The 22,198-nt window shown below is 41.3% G+C and overlaps 1 protein-coding gene across 1 annotated transcript; it reads left to right on the top strand.

Moving 5' to 3' along the window:
• Positions 1-11,677: 11,677 nt before the first annotated feature.
• Positions 11,678-21,974, top strand: KCNV1 (potassium voltage-gated channel modifier subfamily V member 1). The gene is made up of 4 exons (XM_074145477.1): positions 11,678-11,793; positions 12,388-12,900; positions 14,687-15,213; positions 21,463-21,974. The coding sequence occupies exons 1-4, from the start codon at positions 11,678-11,680 to the stop codon at positions 21,972-21,974; spliced, it is 1,668 nt and encodes a 555-aa protein (XP_074001578.1).
• The last annotated feature ends 224 nt before the right edge of the window (positions 21,975-22,198 follow it).

Below are 22,198 nucleotides of genomic sequence, written 5' to 3'. Positions count from 1 at the left end.
GAAAAGGATTCAAGTGAAAAAAAATTAAAAACTAAATCTGAAAGGATTCCTTAAGACAATACTTGTCCCACAAATCACAGAAATCTAGTTAAAACTCATGAAGTTGATCGGAACTTTGTTAGTCGTATGAGTAGAATTTAAAGCAAATGAAATGTAGATGAGATCACTGAGATTTTGCTTTGTGCAAGCAACAATAATGTATAGAGAAGGACCATTCTGTTATCTATGAATTCACAGAGAATTCATGGCTTAGCCTTCGCTCAATATTTCTGCCATTTTCTTTTAAAACATTTTTACTCTTTAACAAAAAATTATTCCTACTATAAATGATCAACTAAAACACAAATAAAGGCACATACATTTAATTATGTTTTCAAAGAAAAATCAAAAGGGATTATTTTACAGAATCATATACCAAATATTCATCAAGCACACAATCTTTTTGATTAGGATTATGATATATATGTCCAGTTATGGAAAAGCATATATATGTACGTGCTTGAGTTTAAGGCTCCTCCCTGAAATGACTGACATTATTTTCATGTTATAGCTATGCTTTTTTTTTTTTTTTTCTTGAGGAGAAGTTTTACAGCGTTCTTAGATGGAATTCCTGACAAATTCTTTTGTCAGGAATTTTTCCACGGAGTCAGAAGTTGAGAGCTATCAAGGGCAGCAGCATGATTAAGGCAAACGGAAATCAAAATAGAGTGGAAAGGGAAGAAATTATGGAGACAAAGCAGTAGTATAGGAAAAAGAAGGGAACAGTCTTTCAGGCTTTCTACCATTCCATTTAGGCAAAATCTCAGTACAGCACAAACAGGGTTACTGAAGAGCAGATTTGGATATTACAATTAGATTACCCTCTCTTTCTGGATTCAAATTCCCTTTCAGATGTCAGTAGGATTGTAGTTTTTTATGGTTACTCACGGTTATTTATGGTTATTGACATTTAAGGTTATTACTGCTATAATACACGTTATTGCTAATGGTTTGTATTACAGTAGAGTTTAGAGGGGAATTCAACTGTATTTGCTCCTAGGCAAGCTGAGAACAAGGTTTCCCTTTCAGTGCTCTAAATACCAACCTTAGTTCAAGACACAAAAGAGAAGGGCCAAAGGACAGGGAGAGGACTTCCTTTCTGTAGCAGTGAGAGGCGTATGTGCTCACACAACCAATGTTTGGGCCATGTGCTAAGTCTTTTGAAATCAAAATCATTGACTTAAATGGGCATTTAACCAAGTTTACATATACCATGACCAGACAGAGGTCTTGAAAAGTTTAGAAATTTATTTTAAATGCATTATAAACATACAAGAACTTGCTAACAAGTTTCAGATCAAGATAAATCTTCTGTGAAATTAATAAATTTCCTTCCACCTCCACCTGCCCAAAGATCCTCTAATATTCCACAGGCTTTAGAACCCTACAAGTCAAAATCAAGTGAAGAATCAGTCAGTGTTGCAAAATTCTTTCAGAAGCTGTCTGTGGAACCCAAAACCTGAGTGTTCAGCCATTTAGGACTGTTGTCTGTGATTTTTTTATTAGCACTACCTAAGGAGACTTCCTCAAGTCTGATAGATTATGAATTCTCTCTTATTTATGAACATTACATGTTTGATCAAAGCTATATCAAGTCTTATGAAGCCTGAAGAATGGAGTGAAATCTATCAGCACACCCATCACCACCCCTAGGAAATTCTGTCTGACAACAATAAAAGATTTGGAAAAATTGGAGACATTGAACAGATTTTTTCTGACAAGCTCATACCCATAAACATACACCTACTGAAATCTATAAAAACACTGCCTGCTGGAGTTTTAATAAGTGAATACCAAAGATATTGACATTGAAGCACTGTAATTGGAATACCGTATATGAGGGGAATCAATACTAACATATCTAGTTTTATAGGTGCTTGAGGTGATTACTTTCATACATTTGCTTATACACCATTATTTCCTCTTGCTACATGCATTTAATCAAATCACAAAAAAGTTACTAATGCTGTGTGGGAATCATCCGTGACATGATTTATTCCGTGCAGTAATAATACAATAATGAATGGGGGTTGTAGCTATTGAGCAGAAACTATCATGTTTGCTTATCACTGTTCAGATGTAATAAGATATGACCAGATTATTTAACATGCAGTCCTCTCTTACAGAAAAGAATTTCATGAAATATCACTAGTCCCTATGCCCAGTCAGGTATGCATATCACAGTGTATGAAACAAGGGAACTGTTCCAGTGAGTGTTCAGGTCACGTTGTTGATCTAGTTGAAAACCTTGGAAAATTTATTATGGCTAGTTAATGAGGTACTATTTATGCAAATGTGACAGGCTGAAATTGAGGATCAAGGGCAAGGACTTCTCACCCAGCACAAAAAAACTCTAGTGCATGAGCTAAGAAGTCAACAAACAGATTTTCCCTTCTATGCAGCCAGAAGCAGTGGTGAATGTCTCCCCCGAGAAGCTCAGTGCTTCGTCATGCAGTCCTTTATGACCCAGGTCCCTCTAAACATTCAGTCACCTGGAAGCATGAGGTGTCCTGGAGTAGTACAGCTTAATTGCACATGGCAGCAATTAACTGTCAACATTTAATCAAAACGGTACTTACCTATTTCACAGTGATGTTGTGAGGATTAACCAAATAATGTATTTCTAAAATTATTTGTGACATCCAGAACAAATTATATTATTTCAAAAGTACAAAGCATTTTCACAGTTATCGAAATAACTGTGTGATACACTGAAAATAAATGCTTGTGTTGGGAAGCAAGAAAAAATAATTCTTGATTTAAGCAGTACAGAATTATTTTGTTTTTACAAAAACATAAAAAATACCAAAAAGAAAAAAAGTAAAAAACTCTAGAGTCAGATTCCTCTGGGAAACTATAGACATCTACAACGTTGAGACCTTATCTCAGCTGTTGTCTAGCCTTCCCTTGACATCAGGGGAGACAAATGGACCTCTGTAAGGTGTGATTCACCCCATCCTAAAGCAGAGGTGTATAAAAGGAATAATGAATTGCTTCTTTGAAGTTCCTATTTCTCTTCTTTGACTGAAGAGGATAAGGTGACTGGCAGGGCAAAGAGACCTCTGCTTTCCATAGGCAGACAAAGTTGGTCAATTATGCAGTCAGACACATACACAGGAAGTCAATTTACACGTAAAAGCCACTTAAGAACCACAATTCCTCTTACAAAATTAATTATTCTTGGCTACAGGATATATGTGAGGTTAGCCAATATGCCCAAATTAACTTGGTAAATTTAAAGGCTCTTAAGCCACATTGAATGAATGAAAAGACGGTGAACAGTCACCTTACATACTATGCCAAGCATTTTTATTTTTTTCTGCATTATTAATTGAAGGAAATTATCTAATACATAAAACGTAAACTGCAGAGTTGTGGGGTAAAGAAATCCAATTTAAAGTCAGCAGAGAATGGCAGCAGAGATGAAGCTGCCTGAACATGTTTCTCTGTTGCAACACATTAAATCATCTAAAGTTATTTCCATAAAGATGTTTTTTTTCTGTGTGAAGACATGTTTGTTCTGGTTCTCCTGTGTGTTATTGGATGTGCAGCTATTATTGTGCCTGTTCAGTGCTGTAAATGGAATTATTAAGTACACAGATGGACTGGATCTTTTTCTTTTAGTGCAGATATATAACTTATTACAATAAACAAGTTTTATGAATGACTCAGTATTTTAAAGTTGCCAGAGGTAACAGCAACGTTGATATTTTGCTGGGGTTATACAAATCCTTAATAAATAATGATTAGTTTTGCCTAAAATAATTATTTTCTATACTAACTATTGCTCAGATATTGCTACTGATTTATATGTATAACTAATATTTTTAATAGCTTGGAACTGATCATAGCACTTTTAAAGAAGATATTCCTGCTGTTGGCTGTTATACTTTCTATCCTTTTAGAAGTGGGAAAAATAAAAGCAAAATTAAAACTTAACAAAAAAAGATTATTTTGTTATCCAGTACGCCACCAGAAGATCACGACATGTTGCATAACACAACAAACATTCACAGATTCAGGAGCCAATTTCTTTGAAGGATATGAGCTTTATTGCCTGAGAGATGTTTAAAATTTAAAAGAACATTGTCTTCCATCTCTGCTAAGATGCGCTATTGAGAAAATAACTAATAGCAAATTCCTCAAACAGCCTTCACTTTTGAGAATCCTCAAGAGATTCTTCACTTATAAGCAAGGGGTCAACCACATATTTCATGTGAAAATTAAAGGTTCTGTTTGTTTCCTTTTGTACAGTTTACTATGGTATTGTAATATATTTTTAATAATGTTTTTACTATCTGTTATTTATTTACTATACTCAAAATTACACTCAGAATGGTTGAGATTGGAAGGGACCTGTGGAGGATATATGCTCCAACCCTGCTAAAGCAGGGACAGCTGCCCAGGACAGTGTCTAGATGGTTTTTTAGTATCTCCAAGGAGGGAGACTCCACAACCTCCCTAGACAACCCATTCCAGCCTCACAGACTCACAGTAAAAAAGTGTTTCCTGATGTTCAGACAGAACTTCATGTCTTCCAGTTTGTGCCATTGCCTCTGGTTCTGTCACTGGTCACCACTGGGATGAGTACTGTTCAATATCTTTTTTGACATGACATAGACAGTGGAATTGAGTGCACCCTCTATGGTTCTATAATTCTATGAAAAATGCCTGGTTCCATCCTGTCTGCACCCTTAGATTTTTCTGTCTTGAACTCATCCCTTCCCAGCTATTCAACTATCTAAATAGAGGATTATCTTGAAGTTGGACAGCAACGTTCACAAAGATATGCACAATTCTTTGCAAGATCTTTCTGCTCAGACTGTCTCTGAATTCACCTACATACAGAGGTGTCTCCACAAAATGTAGCTTACAGAAGTGTTTTTTCTCATCATAAGAGAACAATGAAGAGTCATCAGAAAATCAATGCTGTGTAAAAAAACAAATGTAACAGCTGTATAAGGTTTTTTATGTTCTGAAGGGAAGACTGGGTATTACTTATTTCATATACTTGATTTTACTAACCAAGTACGATGTTGTAGCAGCACATCGTGTTATCATATACAGTCACCAGTGTCCCTTCCTGTGGTGGGTTGACCCAGCTGGCAGCTAAGAACCCACCCAGATGCTTGCTCATTCCCCCATGGCAGGATGAGGGAGAGAATAGGAATGGTAAAGGCAAGAAACACTTATAGCTCAGGATAAAGACAATTTAATAAAGAAAGGAGAAGGAGAAGAAAAAAAAAAAGAAAGAGAACACCAAAAAAAGTGATGCAAAGGCAATCACTCACTACCTCTCACCAGCAGACAGATGCCCAGCCAGTCTCTGAGCACCAACTACTGTCAAAAGACTTTCCCTGCCTCAGTTTTACCACTGAGCACAACGTCATATGGTATGGAGTATCTCAGTTTGGGTCAGAGCTGTCCCAGCTGTGTCCCCTCCCAGCCTCCTTCCCAGCCACAGCCTAGTCCTTGGGGGGCAGAGTGGGAAACAGAGAAGATCTTGACACTATATAAGTACTGTCCTGCATTAGCTAAAACATTGGTGTGTTACCAACACCATTTTGGTCACAAATCTAAAATACAGCACCATATGGGCTGCCATGAAGAAAATGAATTCCATCCAAGCCAGACCCACTACACTTTCCTTAATTTGCAAACAAATGGTACATCTTGAGAAAACATGTTGAGGTGTTGTTAACATTAACAACATTAACATGTTGTTAACATGATGCCAAATTATATATGAGAGTGTTGCAACTGTCCGTGGAGAAGAGTAGTGAGCATTGATGTTCATTTGAAATTCTTGAGAGACCCAGAAGATGGTCCAGCCAGGTTCTTGCAGTGTTGACTCAAGACCAGCAGCTTAGACTGCACTAAGGTAAGTACTTGCAACTCAGTTTAGATACAGCTAAAGAAATAACTCGGGTAATAAGGTGTGAGTGGTCTTAAAGGAAAGTAAAAGTTTGTGTGGTAAGTTTGCACAGAAGAAACTAGTGAAGAAACACAAACAGTAAAAACTAGTCTTTGGAACAGACCACAGGAAAGAATGAATATAAAATGGATTTAAAAGCTGCAAAGTCTACCTGAATTGCTATCAGAAAATAACTGACATTTGCCAAATTAGAAGAATTCAACTGAGGGCTAAGTAATTTCAAGTTTACTTAAGAAGAAGACCAAAAGCTTTGCTAGTTGGCTGATCAAGCAGTGAGTTTAGCTGCTGAATAAAACAAGTAATCCTGGGCAGGAACAGTAGCAGGAGCAGTACATAGCTTGTTGCATGCATTTAATGTCCAAAACTTTAGTCTCTTTTGATGAGGACTGAAAAGGCTTTTCTGTAGAGCAGTTGATTCCATCTCAGACAATATGGCTTTAAATCTCAGTTTGATTGATTTAAATCTCATCCTGTGCTGAATGATTTTGCTCTCTTTGATCTATTTTAAAATTTATTGTGAACAAGGCATTATTTTGGATACTAAGTAATTGGAGATTTCCTTCAGAATAACAAACCATGTCCCTCTTTAGAGACAAGTATTCTCCCTCTTGCTATTTGTATGTAATCTTCCTTGGCATTGTACCTGTTCAGTGATAGGAAAATGGAGTAATAGCTCCTAAAAAAATCCATTAAGTAGGTCAACAGTCAGGTCTGATTGCATATCTTTTATTCATCTCTGAGAACTTTGGGGTATTTGGCATAATGCAGCTAAAACTAAAATTTGAAAATTCTTAATAATCCCCTTCCACAATCTAATAAAAACAAAAGTAGCATTCAGCTGTGCCTTGCACATACTGCTTACTAAACTCAGTTTTATGTATTAAAGTCCATTTCCAATACAATTTCAGCAGAAGATAACAGCTACTTGCTTTCCTATGCAGTCGGTGGATGTAAAGTTAGCCCTTACTTTGAAAATAAAACTGCTCATATGTGTAGGTTGCTCTACAGAACTACCTCCCCAGCTACTCTTTTTTTACTTCCTACCACATTGTAAAAGTCAAGAAAATAAATAGGGACTGAAAGTGGGTAGTGTTCAAAGATACTGAAAACAGCTTTCTTAACATAGCCCTGATTCCATACTCTCTTAAACTGTTTTCACACAACGTGGACCAAACTGTGTGTCTTCTTCTTATCTGTCTGTTCCATGCAGCTAGCTCAAAGAAAGTGAGATCTGGCTGGTTTCGGCTGGACCATTTCCACAAGAAAAGCAGAATATCCCTGGAGGGAATAAAGCTGTTCTAATAGGATCTTATTTCACTTGCCAAAGGAAACAGCAGACACTTGTCTAGAGAATTTCTAGGTTTCATCTTTTCTCACCTGTTACTGGAAGAGTGAGGTTACAGCAGCTCCCAGACCATATGAAAGAGGGACAGGCTTCAGATGACTAGATTGTAAAGGAACTACAACCGCTCCATGCGAGCGCTGTTTCACACTAACCAAAGGGGAAGATCCAGCAGAGGATCTAGCCAGTACCACAGTCTTTTTAAGGAAGTGACTCTTGATCTATGTCAAGGGAACTGAGTTTATGATACGGATTATGTCTGGTGTTGAATGCAAAGGAGCTCAAAGCTCAGTGGCCTGCACTGAGTCCAAAACTTGCCACAGACAAATGGTGAAATACTGGAACTGCCAAAATCCATTAATTTTAACCCTTGATATGATGTAATACTCAAAAAGTTTGGATGCATATAAAAAACTTAAAGATAAGTTATTGAAGCTAACCACTTCCATAGAAACTAGTGTATGGCAGCTATCAGTAAAATCAGGGGTGGTGCTGGCAACATGAACGGGACCCCATTATTCAGCAGTCACAGCACCAGAATGAAGGAAGGTTTAACAGAACGGTATGGTATCTTTCACCCAGTGCACAGTTAGATTGTGCATAAATTGTTGCTAACAGTGAAACAGAAATGAGTTCAAAAATTAATTTGCAGAATCATGAAAGGTCATTAAATATGATAAGCTCCATGCAACCTCTTCCTTATCAAGTCTACATGCTGCTGGAAGCCATGAAGATGTTCCTCTAAAAAGTTTTCCCTAGATATGTCCTACCTATGATACTATTTTCCTAACCTTTTCCCTCTATTTTACCACATAAGGTCCAGGAGAGCCGCTCTGGTTTTACATTCCAAATACAGACTAAGAGATGAGATCAAAACACTTTAAAAATTTGGAAATGTAATGTGTCAGAAATCCCAGTAACTTACAATCAGTTAAAATCTCTATTCCTGTGAGAAAATAATCAAAGCTATTTGAAAAGATAAGGACAAATCTGGGGGCTTGCACATCCTTGCTTTTTCCTGTATATCACAATATTCCAGCTGGAAAAAGTGACTGCATGATTGCCATAAAATCATAGCTTTCAACATGAGTAGTACAGAAGATCAGGAAAATATATTATAAAAGAGGTTTTTGTAACAGCTGGCTTTCTGCTGAAGCAAATTTTTCAACTCCCACAACAGACATACTGGGTTGCAACTCATTTTTCAGCATTCCAGCAGAATTTTTTCTGTACTGTCTCTTGAAATAATGAAATCTGGTTTTTCAGTCAGTGGTATCGTACCAGGGAAATATCAGCTGGAGCACTGGTAAAGGCAGTAGTTTAGACAGATGTCACTACCATTCAGTTGTTACAGACATTCCTGGCAGGACAAAGCAGGACTGTGTAACCCCTTTGGTGTGAACCACGTGTGTGGAACATGCAGACATGGTTCTATCCAACATTACAGTAAATTCCATGCGCCAAACCACCTCAGAAATATCCGTGGTTCTGTTCAGCAGCAGCACTTCACTGGCAGAGTGAGTAAGACCAAATGATTCTTTCTTTATATCTGTTATATTATTTTTTGCCACTGCTCCAGTGGCATAAGAATATGGTTGTCTGAGCGGGTTTGCCAAGGGAATGATAAAATTATGAAAGTTGTTGCTTTGGTTCCTCATGTACAAATGAGCAGGAACAACGAATAGCTGATCCTTTAAGAGTTCTCCAGAAAATGAAAAATGCACCAGTAGTCCCTGTTTCTTGGGTCTCTAGTGGTAGAAAAATAAATCCTCTACTTTTGAGCCCTTCTACTCATAAAACATTTTTCTCATTTCCTTGAAATGTTCCAGCTTTACTTTATTGGTACATTTGAAAATAATTTTCTGAACATTTTTCTAAACTTTATTTAATGAAAATCTAAATTTACAACTAGCAGAGAGCCAAGACTCAGAAATAAGATACTATATCATGCCCAGATCTTCTGCCTAATCGTGGTGATGTGAATGGACATTATGGAAGTTATGGACACTATGGAAGCTTGTTGGTGATGTCGCTTTCCTGCTGTAAGAAGTGAGTGTGCAGGCTGAATATTAAGTGCACAAAACTAAAGGAGAGTGTAACCTTAACACATGGCTTTCCTCTAACGCTTTGAAGAGAATACTCTAGTTTAAACACTTGATAATCAGACAAAGAAGATTAACTTTGAAGTGACATGTATGTAGTCACTATTCCATAAAGGAAACAGGTAAACAGAAAACTGAACCTGGCCTATCAAAGTCTTATACATGTGCTCGAAAGGATACGCCTGAGTATTTTCAAAACAAGTGATCTACAGTTTCAATGATGCTGTGAATTAGATACTCACTTTGACAAGACAATATCAAAACTGCCAGTTGAGTTCTTAGAAACATCAGTGGATCTGGACTCACAAGGGAAGTACCTGTCCTTTGAAACATGGTAATGGGAGGGGAATGTATTCAGATCTCCCTTCTAAAAGAGAAAATATGCCTAAAAAAGTGTTTCCGGCTGACAGAAAGAATGACTACTGGATAGAGGAGTCTAAAAAGATGTTGAGTGAGTAGTTTTATGACCGAACAATTATCAGTCTCTTACACTCAGTAAGGCATCTTGCTGAGGTATTTACTTCTTATTAGTGGTCTTAATGAATTGGTCTTACTGATGGTTTTAATGAAGTTTTTAATTATTACTTTTAATTAAGTGATGGCTTAAGTGCTATCCATGAGAGGGACTGCACTCCTGAATGGCAGTCCTGGACTAAAAATGGGCTATACCTGAAAGTTGGCTTCATAAGAGCAGTTGCTGATAGCAGTTTTGATGGAAAATGAATTCACATTTTTGTGATCCTTCACTTAAATTATTTTTCAATTTGATTGCTTTAAACAATAAAAAGTAGAATTTCTATGCAAATAAGTGATTATTTTTTCTTTATGACACACTTGAAATACAGAATTATAGAGCTGGACAGGGTCTCAGGAGGTCATCTGACCCTTCCAGCCACACCTCCACTATTTCTGACAGATCCTTGTCTAGTCAGTTCTTTGATGACCAATGACAGAGACTAAGGTCCCCAATGACCTCCTCCACTGCTTCACCAAAACATTCCTAATGGTTACCCTAAATGTCCTTCCTGCCATTCCACCCCATTACTTCTATACCTGTCCAATGAGGCCAAGGAGAACAGAGTATGCCCTTCGTCTTTGCGAGCAGCCTATTATATATCTGAAGACATATACTACTCATTCCCCTCCACCATAGCTATCCCACTCTACCTTTTCTTCTTGGGCCATGACTTCCAAACACCGCTCTGGCTGTTCTCCTCTGGATTCTCTCCAATCGGTGGACATTTTTGCCAATAGTCACCTGGAGCAGATTTCTACACCAGCAAGTGCTGACCAGAGAGATTGCTGCGGGAGTTGCAACACTGCAGTACAGTAAATGTTCAGTTAATCTTCATGTAAAATACAGATTACCAGTATCTGAAAGATGAACCATTATGAGACCTCTGTCAAATAAATATGAGAAAGGTACACAACGGGAGGCAGTTGTATGCAACAAGTGATATGGGATCAAAAGCTGGTGGTATGACATGACACACAATGCTGGTGGCACAACACACAATGCCGTATTTGGCACGCCACAGAATTTCCCCTCCTGGCAGGCTCCACCACAAGACAGGCAGCCGCCCGCCCTGGCAAGGAGGAAGAGGTGGCAGAAAACACAAATTTGCAAAAGTGAATATTTTAAATTTGTCAGAAATAACTGTTTCAAAGGAGAAGAGGAAAAGTAGTAAGGAGGGTGAACGTAGCTCTGGCACTGTTTTACTGAGGAGCTACAAAGTCAGCACAGGACGGTGCCAAAAATATTCCAGAGTATTTTAGAAAACAGACTGACTACAGCTAAGTTAAAATAGACTCTTTCACGTACATCGACTGGCCTTTACAATGACTGTTTTGCTTAAGTGACTTCAGACTTGTGGTTGTGGGAGTAGCGTAAGTGGGGATACATTATCTATTTAGAAACGTTTGGTTTTACGTATATTAAAGGAGGGGGGCGGCTTCAAAATCCCCCTGAGAACTCGCTCGGAGAAGTTTGCAGGTCCGGTTTGTCGCCGGTGGAAGCCCCCGGAGCCTGTGAGTGCGGCCGGCCGGCCGGCAGCGGGTCCCGCACCGCCCCCGCCCCGCACTCCTGCCCCGGGCATCCCGCCCGCCGCCGCCGGGCTCCAACGGCGCTCGGGGCGGGGCGGGCCGGGGGCGGTGGCGGCTCGGCCCCGCGGCGGGGAGGTCGGTGGCCCGGCCCGGCCCCGCGTCCGAGCAGCCCCCACCACCACCACCCCCCCTGCTCCTGCCTGCCTCCCGCAGCACATGACCCGCCATGGAGGCGCGCCGGCGTTGCCCAGAAGTTTGGAGCCGGGGGAGCGGGCAGCGGCTGGCGGCGAGGGGACGACGGCAGCCGGCGCCCAGCCGCGGGCGGCGGGCAGGTGAGGCGGGGCGGCGGCGGCGGCGGGGGGCGGCCGGGCTGGCCGAGGGGGAGGCAGCCGCGCCGAGACGCCCCGGTCCACGGCGGCGGCAGGTGAAGGGGGGCAACTTCGGCAGCGGCTCCGGGCGAAGCGTGATCGCGGGGGAGGGTACCCCGGGACCGAGGGGCCGGGGAGGGGCGCGGCGCAGCCCCTCGGGATGCCGTCGGGGCGCGGCGGGGCGGCCCCGGGCTGTGCTCGGTGTCGTGCTGTCCTGGTTGGTTTCCTCCCCGCCTCGACCCAGCGGCTGGAGGTAAGCGCCGAAGCGGAGGGCAGATGGTGCCGGGCGCTCGCCGAGGGCTGCCGGCGCGGACAGCATGAGATGAAGCCGTCTCAGGTACCATTGTTCCTTCTGTATCCCCGCAGGTGTAGGCGGTGTGGGGCTGTTCAACGGCCAGCCTGACCGCCGTCTCAGATGGAGGCGTCGCTCCGAGGAAGCGGGGACGCTGAGGTGCCCCTGGGACGGTAGCCAAAGCAAAGTGATACGTTTCTAGGTTGGCCCGGCCACCCCCCCGGCGGGGCAGTCTTCTCTGCAGCTTTGTTGTGTTTTCGATCCAGCAGAGTGTGGGCTGCTGTTGGCAGCTACAGGATGAAGTCGCCTCCCTGCTGCGTGTCTCTTTCTTCCCAAGCATCCCTGGAGGAACCAGGGAGTAGCACATCCCTGGGCTCCCTGGACTCCAGTGTTTTCTCCAGTGAGGAAGAGCAGGGGCCCCTGCTGCAGAAGGTCATTCCCTCCTTGGACTGCTTTACTATCAATGTAGGAGGCAGTCGCTTTGTGATGTCCCAGCAAACTTTGTCTTGCTACCCTGACACCCGTCTTGGCAAACTGGCCGTAGTGGTCTCTGCTGCCCGGGATGTGGCCCCTGGCCTTCTTGAGCTTTGCGATGATGCCAACCTGGTGGAGAATGAATATTTTTTTGACCGGAGCTCACAGGCATTTCACTACATCCTGAATTACTACCAAACAGGGAGGCTACATGTGATGGAGCAGCTTTGTGCACTCTCCTTCCTGCAGGAGATCCAGTACTGGGGTTTGGATGAGCTAAGCATCGATTCCTGCTGCAGAGACCGGTGAGTTGTAGGAAGATGCAGCACACAGGCTTGTGGGCTGGGTGTGCTAAGCATTGACTTGCGTACAGGGATGCTCAGGTGAGACATCCAGCAGTGGGGGTAGATGAGGTGGCAGAGCATTGGGAAAAGTGTTCTGGAAGAGGTCAGCCCTGAATCCTGCTCTAGTGGTGGATGGGTGTAGGAAATGGCAGGAAAAGTTTTGGGTGAGGTCACCGTTGACCTGTTGAGGGACAGGTTGGCAGTGGGGGTAAGATAGTGAGACCTTGACAGGAGCAGGGTCTGGGTTGTCCTGTACCAGCTTCGGACTGGCCCTGGAACTCAACATATTTGAAGGGGACAATGACAAAGATAAAAAAGGAGAGATGTCCTCAGTCATCTAGTTTGGACTTATCTTACTTAGAGGGATTGGATGTGGAGTCAGGCATGATGCTGGGAGTGTTTGGAGCTTCCCCACCTGGCACTTTTCATTCTGGAGGATTTCCAGATCCAAGCTGGAGAGGCAGAAGGAGAGGTGGTCACCAGCCAGGCTGAGTGTGGGTGGCATGGCTCCAGGAGGAGCCGTGATGGGAAGCGTGGCACATGGATGTAGCAGCTTACAGGGAGGGGGCAGCAACAGGGGGAATATGGCTCACTGGAGACAAATTGTAACAGGCAGCTTAGGAACAGGGTGGGTTTTGACTGAACCACCCCCAGGACATTTCTGTTAATGCTATTTGCAGTTAATTTTTCCCCCCCACCACCATTTTTAGTGTTACTGGTTTGCTTGTTAGTATTGAAGAAATGAATTATCTAAAGAGCATAATTGCTATTTATCTAAAGGGGTTGTGTCAAAATTATTAGAAAGAAACAAAGAAGCAACCCTACCTCAAAAGGATACTGAAGTTATTCTATACTGGCATGGTCGAGTTCCGCAGCTGAGAGAGTTGGATCCTAGTTTTTATCCCTTTCTTTCTTCCCTGGTAGGTTTAACTGAGAGCTCCTACTTTGTTGCTGGTACCAGGAGCTACAGAAGGCTTTGGCGTATGCAAGGGTAACTGTGTATCAAATAAAGGCAAAATTGCATATCTCTTTGTCTTTGTCTGAGACTTGAGATTTGCAGCAGTCAAGAAATACAGATACAAAAGACAAGGATTTTTTTAGTGTATTTTGGGAATGTTTTTGTTTCATGAAATTGTTCTGTAAATGTACTCTTGCTCTAACAAAACACTCGACTATGCATTTACAATCTGTAAGTTTTACTCGGCACAGATGCTTGTGCACGTTGTTGTGTGAGGAATTATATATTTAAAGAAAGGTACCTAGTTATCATAGCGTGTATTGATCAGAATTACATCCATGAACTGCATGGGTTTTATTACACCTTCCCTTTTAGTATTGCAGATACACACCAGTGTAATGAAAATGCAATACGATTAATAAAATGAAGGACAATTTAGAAACAGAGGGTCTGATTGTGCCAGGATTGCTTACAAGAATGCATGTTAGTCATGCAGCAGATCCTACTGTAGTCAACACGATCTGTGTAAATAACACGCTATCAGAATAAAATTACTCTGCACATACAAACTGTCACTGATGTGTAACAAGGGAATAGAAATATCAGGCCAATGGAAACATGTTACAGGGTCTCAATTAATAAAATCATCAACCATATGCTTGACATTGGGGTTTTCTGAGCCTCAAGTAAGGTATACTTTAATGTGTGTTCTTATGCCTCACATGGTAGAGGATAAGAAAAACATGTGCATACTGGTATTAAAAATCTTTTTGGGGGTTTTCTGGGCAGGTACTTCAGGAGGAAAGAGCTGAGTGAAGCCTTAGACATCAAGAAGGATGCAGAAGAACTGGATGCCCAAGATGAAGAAGAGGACTTTTCTGGAAGCCTCTGTCCTAGTGTCAGACAGAAACTGTGGGAAGTTTTGGAAAAGCCTGGCTCCTCTGCAGCAGCCAGGACTTTTGGCACTCTGTCCATGGCTTTTGTTGTTGTGTCCATTGCCAATATGGCTTTGATTTCGGTAGAGCTAAGCTGGCTGGCACCACCGCTTCTGGATGCCCTAGAGTACCTGTGCATTGCATGGTTCACTGTGGAGTTTGTTCTGAGGTTCCTGTGTGCACGGGATCGGTGTCGCTTCCTAAGGAGTGTGGCAAACATCATAGACCTTCTTGCTATTTTACCTTTCTACATCACCTTGCTGGTAGAGAGCCTGTGTGGTGGGGAGAGCTCCCAAGAACTGGAGAATGTGGGGCGCATTGTCCAAGTGCTGAGACTGCTCAGAGCCCTGCGGATGCTGAAGCTGGGAAGACATTCAACAGGTACTTTTGGCCATGGCTGTGGTACTTCCCGTTTTTGCTGCCTACAACAGTTGTTCCTGGGCACAGTCCCTCATTTTGTGTGCATTTCTGCTTTTTACCCAATCTAGTGTTAGCAGTAATGGCTTGTGAAAATCTTACTTTTGGACATTGGTAATCGAGTGGCAGGGGCCTTCTCCAATAAATTTTAGTTCTTCATAAAGCCAGTGTATATTGTTGGCACAGAATATTTACAAAAACAGCCCCCAAAATTGCATACTGTAAATCATCCACCATTCATTCACAATGTCATGAATTTACAAATGTATATTTGAGTTGATTTGGTTAGGGATAGAGCAAGAGAAGATGCAGAGATCATTGACCCACACTTTTTGTATTATCAAAAGCCGATTAATGAGAGCTTATAATACCTGTCACAATTTATTTTCTTAAAAACAAAGAAATATATCGTGATTTTGTCTACATCATAGATCCTGAAAACAACCAGGATGGAGAATGTTTCAAGAAAACTGTTAAAACTGAATCATACAGGGCAGTGGGCTGAGGGGTTCTCTGGCCCTGTTTACATTGATATCTATGTGGTATGCGGGGCACAGCTGGGGGCTGTTTACTGAATGGCCCCAGGTGCAGCTCAGAGCAGCAGTGTCAGATTCAGTCAGCATTCACCCATCGGTGTGCGGCCCTCGGTGTCCAAGCACTTCTGACAGATCAGCAGACAGATGAACGAACAGCAAGCAGGCCAGGGTGCAAGGTGAAATGCATTTCTGAGAACGTTTTTGTTCACTCTTTCTGACTAGTGAAGGGAAGGCATAAAAGGTAACGTTTTCCAGTGGGATTTTATCAGAGGAAGCTGGAAATAATTGGAAGGTGTTGCATTTCTCCATGTGTTTACCCCATTTTTATTACTACTTCATGACATGTGCCTGCCTTGATATATGAAAGAGGAAAAGCCACACTCCCACCGCACCCTCTCCATGCCAGGATGTTGTCCAGTGCTTGGCATTTTCAAAGCGATTTAATTATGTTCCCACTTAAATCAGTGCTGAATATGGCACTGAATTTGACAGGAGAAATGTTCAGCCAACACGTAGAGCTTTGAAAACTTGGATCCTGATAGTAAATCATGTTCTTTGTCCTGCAATATTAGCCTATTCTGAAAATGGTGATGGTTGTTCTTACATGGCACTCAATGTACCCTTCCAGGACTTTCTGCCATGGAGCAGGAATGGGTCGGTGCTTTTCTTTTTTGGAGAGACTTCTTCACCGTCTTTGTGAACTGGCCGCTCTCCAGCAGGCATTACAGTGTGGTCACAGCAGCAGAATATGTCTCTCTATTTTTGTTCCCACTGAAGGGTAATGAACCTGCCTGCCAATGGCAGGGAGTAGTTTTAAGGCTACTGAGCATAATCATAGTGGTTTGGGAAGTATTTTAATCTTACTCACCTACCCTAGATTATGCCTATGCTGATGCATAACTGTCCCTTAGAAAGCAGTTGAAATGGAACTTATAGTGATTCAGTCTGTCGATGGGTTTGTTTTGCTTCATTATAACTTTTGCAGGGTTTGGTGGGTTGTTTTGGGGTTGTCTTTTTTCTTTTTTTTTTGCAAGAAAGGCTGCTACCTCCTTTTGGTGGTAGCTGTAATGTCAATACATTCCTCTCTAATTGTATTTTGAAAATAAGAAAAAGATTTTAACTCATCAAGGCACTTTTATGCTGAATAACAAAGCAGTTATCCAGAAATATGTTGATTCTAGTTATAAAGTTTCCATTTTATCACATTTTACTGTTACAAAATGAATCCATGAAACTCAGTTCTAAGGCTCTTTCTATCAACTTGAAACCAGATGTTTCAAACACTTGTGTAATAACTGTTAACTTCATATATATTAACTTTCAGGGATGATCTAAACTTCTGTGTTTATTTATTCTTAAATTCATTAAAGTATTACCACAGTTATATCACAATATTAAGTGGCATTAAGAGTTTAGGAATTCCACGTTAAGTAGAAGTGTATTAATTATATCAAAATCTAGTCTCCTAATCTGGAAGTAAGCTATCATCTTGCTACCAAAACCAAAGTACAGTTTCAAAATACAAGAAGCAATATAAATGTCTACTTAAACCATCCAGAACAGCATTACCATCACTGTGTTTGCTTCTTTGGTGGTTCAGAGTTGCTGCCCACTTAGGCCCAGCACACTATATCAAATCAGTATAATTTAAATGTAGAAAGTTACTGTTTTGATTGTCTGTCAGAAGAGATGCTGCTACTAAGACAAAACGTAGCCCAAATAAATCAAAACAGAAACAAAACATACGCTTGCAGATCTGAAGCCCTGTTTCTGACTACTAGCGGTATGTAGCAGAAGAGGGTTTTGTTAAGGTGCGACTAAGCACATCCTTAACCACAGCCGCAAATATAAGATGAACCCCATAAGTACCATACACAGAGACCATCCTTCCTTCACATACCTAGGCAGTCCTAAAAAATATCAGTGTTTAGGGATGTCACTCACAACAATTCTGCTCTCTTGCCCTGGATCTGGCAGCTCGAAGCTACCTCCCAACGAAGCTTTTCTCTTCCTCCTGCACTCTCAGAGCAGACAAGGCTTCATGCGCTGCTCACCTGCTTTGTGTGGCAAGAGGAATGTGAGATCAGAAGAGACGAGAAAATTCATGGCTGCAGGCAGCAACGCCTCTTTCACTGCAGAGGGGTGATCACAAGGAGAGCATCTCTACAGACCCAGAGCAGAGCTGGGATCCCAGCAGCAGCCTGGCTCTGCTGTCAGGGGCAGAAATAAGTTAGGAAAAAACATAACACCAATTCTTTTTTTCACTTTATTTTAAAGACATGACAGATTAACCGTTTTTGTGGGGAAGGGACAGAAAAAAAAAAAAAAAAAGGAAGACTCATTTCTTCCCATTTGAAAGCTGAACCAAGCTAATAGGAGGGGTGCGATGCCGAGAAACACTGGAGCTAGACTGGAGTGGCTGTGTAATCACTTAGCTAAGTGCTATACTTCTTCAAGGAGCAATGAGAATATACTTCTTCAAGGAGCAACCGAGAAATCAGTAGTACCTCTACGCAGAAAATGTATAACTACAAGGTGAGACCACTCTTCTGAGATATCAAAATTATGGATTTTAGTGGCTGCAAGAATAGGTGAGAACTGAACCTACATTTCTCACGTTCTCTGATGCTCCCCAGCTGTTGCCTTCCTTCTGGGGCCATGTTTTGTGTGAAGCCTTGCTGGTCCTCTTCTCAGAAGCATTTACAGATTGACTCCTTGAGGAGAAGCAGGGTGTGAGCATCTTTCTTCTGATGGCAATAGGCATATGTCTAAGAGAAGGCTGTAGCATGTGTCAGGATGAGATGCCTCTGGGTACATGAAAAAGTGAAACTTCAGCACTTCTAGTGCCAAAAGTTTAGGATGATTTAAATGCTGTGTGTAAACTGGAGGTCCCAAACATCAGCTTGTATTGCCACGTCCCTGGGGGCACTAGAGAGATGGAACTTGACCCACGTGGCAGAAACGCCTCCCCTTCTTCCTGCTGGCCCCAGGGCTGGGGCTGCTCGCCTGCCCCATGCCAGTGCTGGTACAGCAACTCAGCACCTTCCAGCACGAGTAACCAAGCTGTTACAGCTCCTGGCAAGGAGTTGTCATGAGATATCATAAGACTTGCTGAGGTGTCTGTGCTGGAACAGCCTTTAGCTTGACTGTGTGCTAGGGCTCAGAGACATTTTAAAAAGTTACAATATAATATAGCAGAATATATTATTATTTTGAATATACCAACTAATTCACATTTAGATTCAACTGTGCAGTCCAGGAAGTTGTCTGATTCATAGATTCATCTAAAAATGTCTTCTGACTTCATCTGAAGAAATGAAGAGATGGAGAATCATCGTTTCACAGATAATTCATCATAGTGATTATGTACCCCCCAAAATTAATTTGATTTTTTTTTTTTTTCCATTTCAAGGTCCAGGTGCTGTTGTAGTTTTGGGAGGGGGGTGGGATGGTGGTTGTTGGTGGGAAGGTTTTTTTGCTTTGACTTTAACAAATTAAAGGGGTTTTTAGTTATTATTCTCCCTTATGATAACCGAGATAACTCTTCAATACCTGTTTTCCTTTTTGGTAACTGAGACAGCTTGCACTCTGTTTTTCCAGACACTGAATCATCTCTTACACTCTTCTGCACCTTCTTCAGTTTTTCAGTATACCTTTGTTTTAGATGAGGATAATAGAACTATGAATACTAAAAAAAAGTCAGACTCCTTAACAGTCTGACTGTTAACAGACAATTAACTCCTTTAATTATTCTGCTTAACAGTCAGAATAATTAAACATCAGAAAAATATTTCACTGAAGGTATTATCAAAGTGATACAAAGAGATAGCAGTCACTGCCCTGTTCCTCCTTATTTTGACCTGGTTTACACAAGAGTTGCACTGTTTTTCAGCTATAGTGTTCTCAGGATCCATTGCAGGGGGCAGACCCTGGCTTTTACTGTACTCATTTATACTTTGAAAATAAATGCTATAGAAGTAATTTTAAATTGGAGTTCCTTCTTCCTAGGTAACCCAAAAGGACTTATTCTTCTACCTTGTTCAGTAGGGGGTTTTACAGGGCAGTTGATGATAGTAACTTCCTTGGAAGATGAAAGTTTGATCTGGATCCTTGCAATTGTCTTAACGCAGCTTTCACACTGCTTGTCTTAGTGCATTTTCAAAGTGTGAAGGCAGTCATATTAACAGAGAAAAGACTACACTGATATATCATAATATATCGTATTCCCCTTGTGTGTAGATTTAAACTATATCTTTGTAATAAACATTCTAACCAACAGATCATAGTTATAGTAATATAAAACCTGGATGTGGACAAATCCTTAAATGGAGTTCATAGAAGAAAACATTGAAAAAGGAAATACTCCCTACAAACTCTAGTGTGTACTTCCACTGTTTGCTGTACATAAATAAAAACTTTAAAACCCATTAGACATGAAGGGGAAAAGAAAGAGCCAAAGCAAGAAGAAATTTTAACATCTTGTAGTTTGAGATTGAGGAAAGAAAAGCAAATCAAATTGCTTGTTACCCTAATGAGCATATGAAGGCTGCAAGCAGAGGCAGAGCTCCAATAAGCTACTTTATAAACACTGGTTTAGATGTAAGTGTACCCCATGAAGGGTAATTCATAAGCACTGTGTTTTTCTCATTTATTAAAGAAAGCATAGTACATTTTTGAAGAACAGTATTAAAAACCAGTCAAAAATCACTTGTGACTCAAAAGATAATTTCAGTCTCCCATGTGTCTTAGCTGAGTTTGTACCCTGTTATCTTCCTTCTTTTTTATGTGTGCAATATTTATCCATTGCACTGTTATTGGATTTACTTTCCTGCTTGCTTTGTTGGGCAGTCCAGCCTTGGGGCAGCAGCTCTAAAAGGAATGTGGGGGGCTATGGAGAGCAGTCAACTGCACACAAACTCCCTGTGCAGCTCACTGGCAATAGGACTGATGCAGTACGCCGGTAAATTAACAGGAAAATGTCATATTTGCATTGGGAGGCTTTGCTATCTCCAGTTTTGGCACAAATGCAGCTGCTGCTGGAATACTGTGTTTGTTTTGATGTCTATAGGTAAAGACATTGATAGGTTTTGGTGGAGAAAGAGGGGTTGGAAGGACTATGATAGCTATGAAAGGATTGAAAACAGTCCTGAGCAAAGTAAAAGTTACTGAGTGACTGAACTGGGCTCTAAGCACCCCCCCAGGAACACAGATTTGGTAACTAAGGGTTGCTTTGTCCAAAGGGACCAAAGTGGGGCGTGAGCAAGCAGGTGCATGGTCCTGATTGCTGGGGGGGGGGGGTTAAACCACAACAATGGTTGTTTAGATAACTTATTAAAAATTGTGCTAGATCTTTTGTTATAGCCAATTACTAAATCAAGATTGGTTAGTTTTTCTAAATCATATGCGTACATAATTCAAACAATAAGCAATGAGGCAAATTTCTGTGCTCTGTATTAAGAAAACAGAGATGATGACAGTGGTTCAGTCTAACATTTTAATCCATTTCTTTAAATCACATTTTCCCAGTAGTGTTGAGAGCAGCACCCCTTTTTCTTAAGGCATGTTCACTAGCAGTCAAAGAAAAATAAGGCAGTCAGGTTTCAAATAAGATATCTTTTGCAAAGTTGTTACAGCAGCTACGTGAATCAGACTACTGACAGCATTTTTTGTCTTTCAGGCTTACGGTCTCTTGGGATGACTATCGCACAGTGCTACGAGGAGGTTGGCCTTTTGCTGCTTTTTCTCTCTGTAGGAATCTCTATATTTTCCACCGTGGAGTACTTTGTGGAGCAAGGTGTGCCGGGCACAACTTTCACAAGCGTACCTGGTGCTTGGTGGTGGGCAACAACCTCCATGACAACTGTTGGTTATGGTGACATTAGACCAGACACTACCATTGGTAAGGTAGTGGCCTTTATTTGTATACTATCAGGAATCCTGGTTTTGGCTTTGCCAATAGCTATAATAAATGACCGTTTTTCAGCCTGTTACTTTACACTGAAGATAAAAGAAGCTGCCCTTCGGCAGCGTGAAGCTTTAAAGAAACTCACGAAGAACTCGTCCAGCGATTCGAACATCAATGTTAATTTGCGAGACATATATGCACGCAGTGTCATGGACATGTTACGGTTAAAAAGCAGAGAGAGAGCAAGTACAAGGAGCAGTGGAGCAGATGACTTTTGGTTTTGACTTTTATTTAGCCTTGTATAGCAAATAGACTACTTCAAAAATGTAGTATTAAGCCTCTCTTTTTTTATTATTTGCCACATTGTGTATTTGCTTTTCCAGCTGGAGTTTTAATTACTTGAACAGACTGAGATAATTATTGTATACAAAAGGCAGAATTCATAATATGGAGTCTCTCAAGGAGCTCTGAAACCTGCTTCCAGACCTGGATTATGGTGGGTGAGATG

The sequence above is a fragment of the Numenius arquata genome, chromosome 3 (genome assembly GCF_964106895.1).
Source record: "Numenius arquata chromosome 3, bNumArq3.hap1.1, whole genome shotgun sequence".
Classification (NCBI taxonomy): Eukaryota; Metazoa; Chordata; class Aves; order Charadriiformes; family Scolopacidae; genus Numenius; species Numenius arquata.
Note: the sequence above shows the minus strand (reverse complement) of the source record. Positions and strands in the feature narration are given on the sequence as shown.

Coding starts and splice junctions, on each gene's coding strand:
- KCNV1 (XM_074145477.1), top strand. CDS start 11,678: ATGACCCGCCATGGAGGCGCGCCGGCGTTGCCCAGAAGTTTGGAGCCG. Junction 11,794..12,387: donor CAGCCGCGGGCGGCGGGCAG/GTGAGGCGGGGC, acceptor TTTTCGATCCAG/CAGAGTGTGGGCTGCTGTTG. Junction 15,214..21,462: donor GCTGGGAAGACATTCAACAG/GTACTTTTGGCC, acceptor TTTGTCTTTCAG/GCTTACGGTCTCTTGGGATG.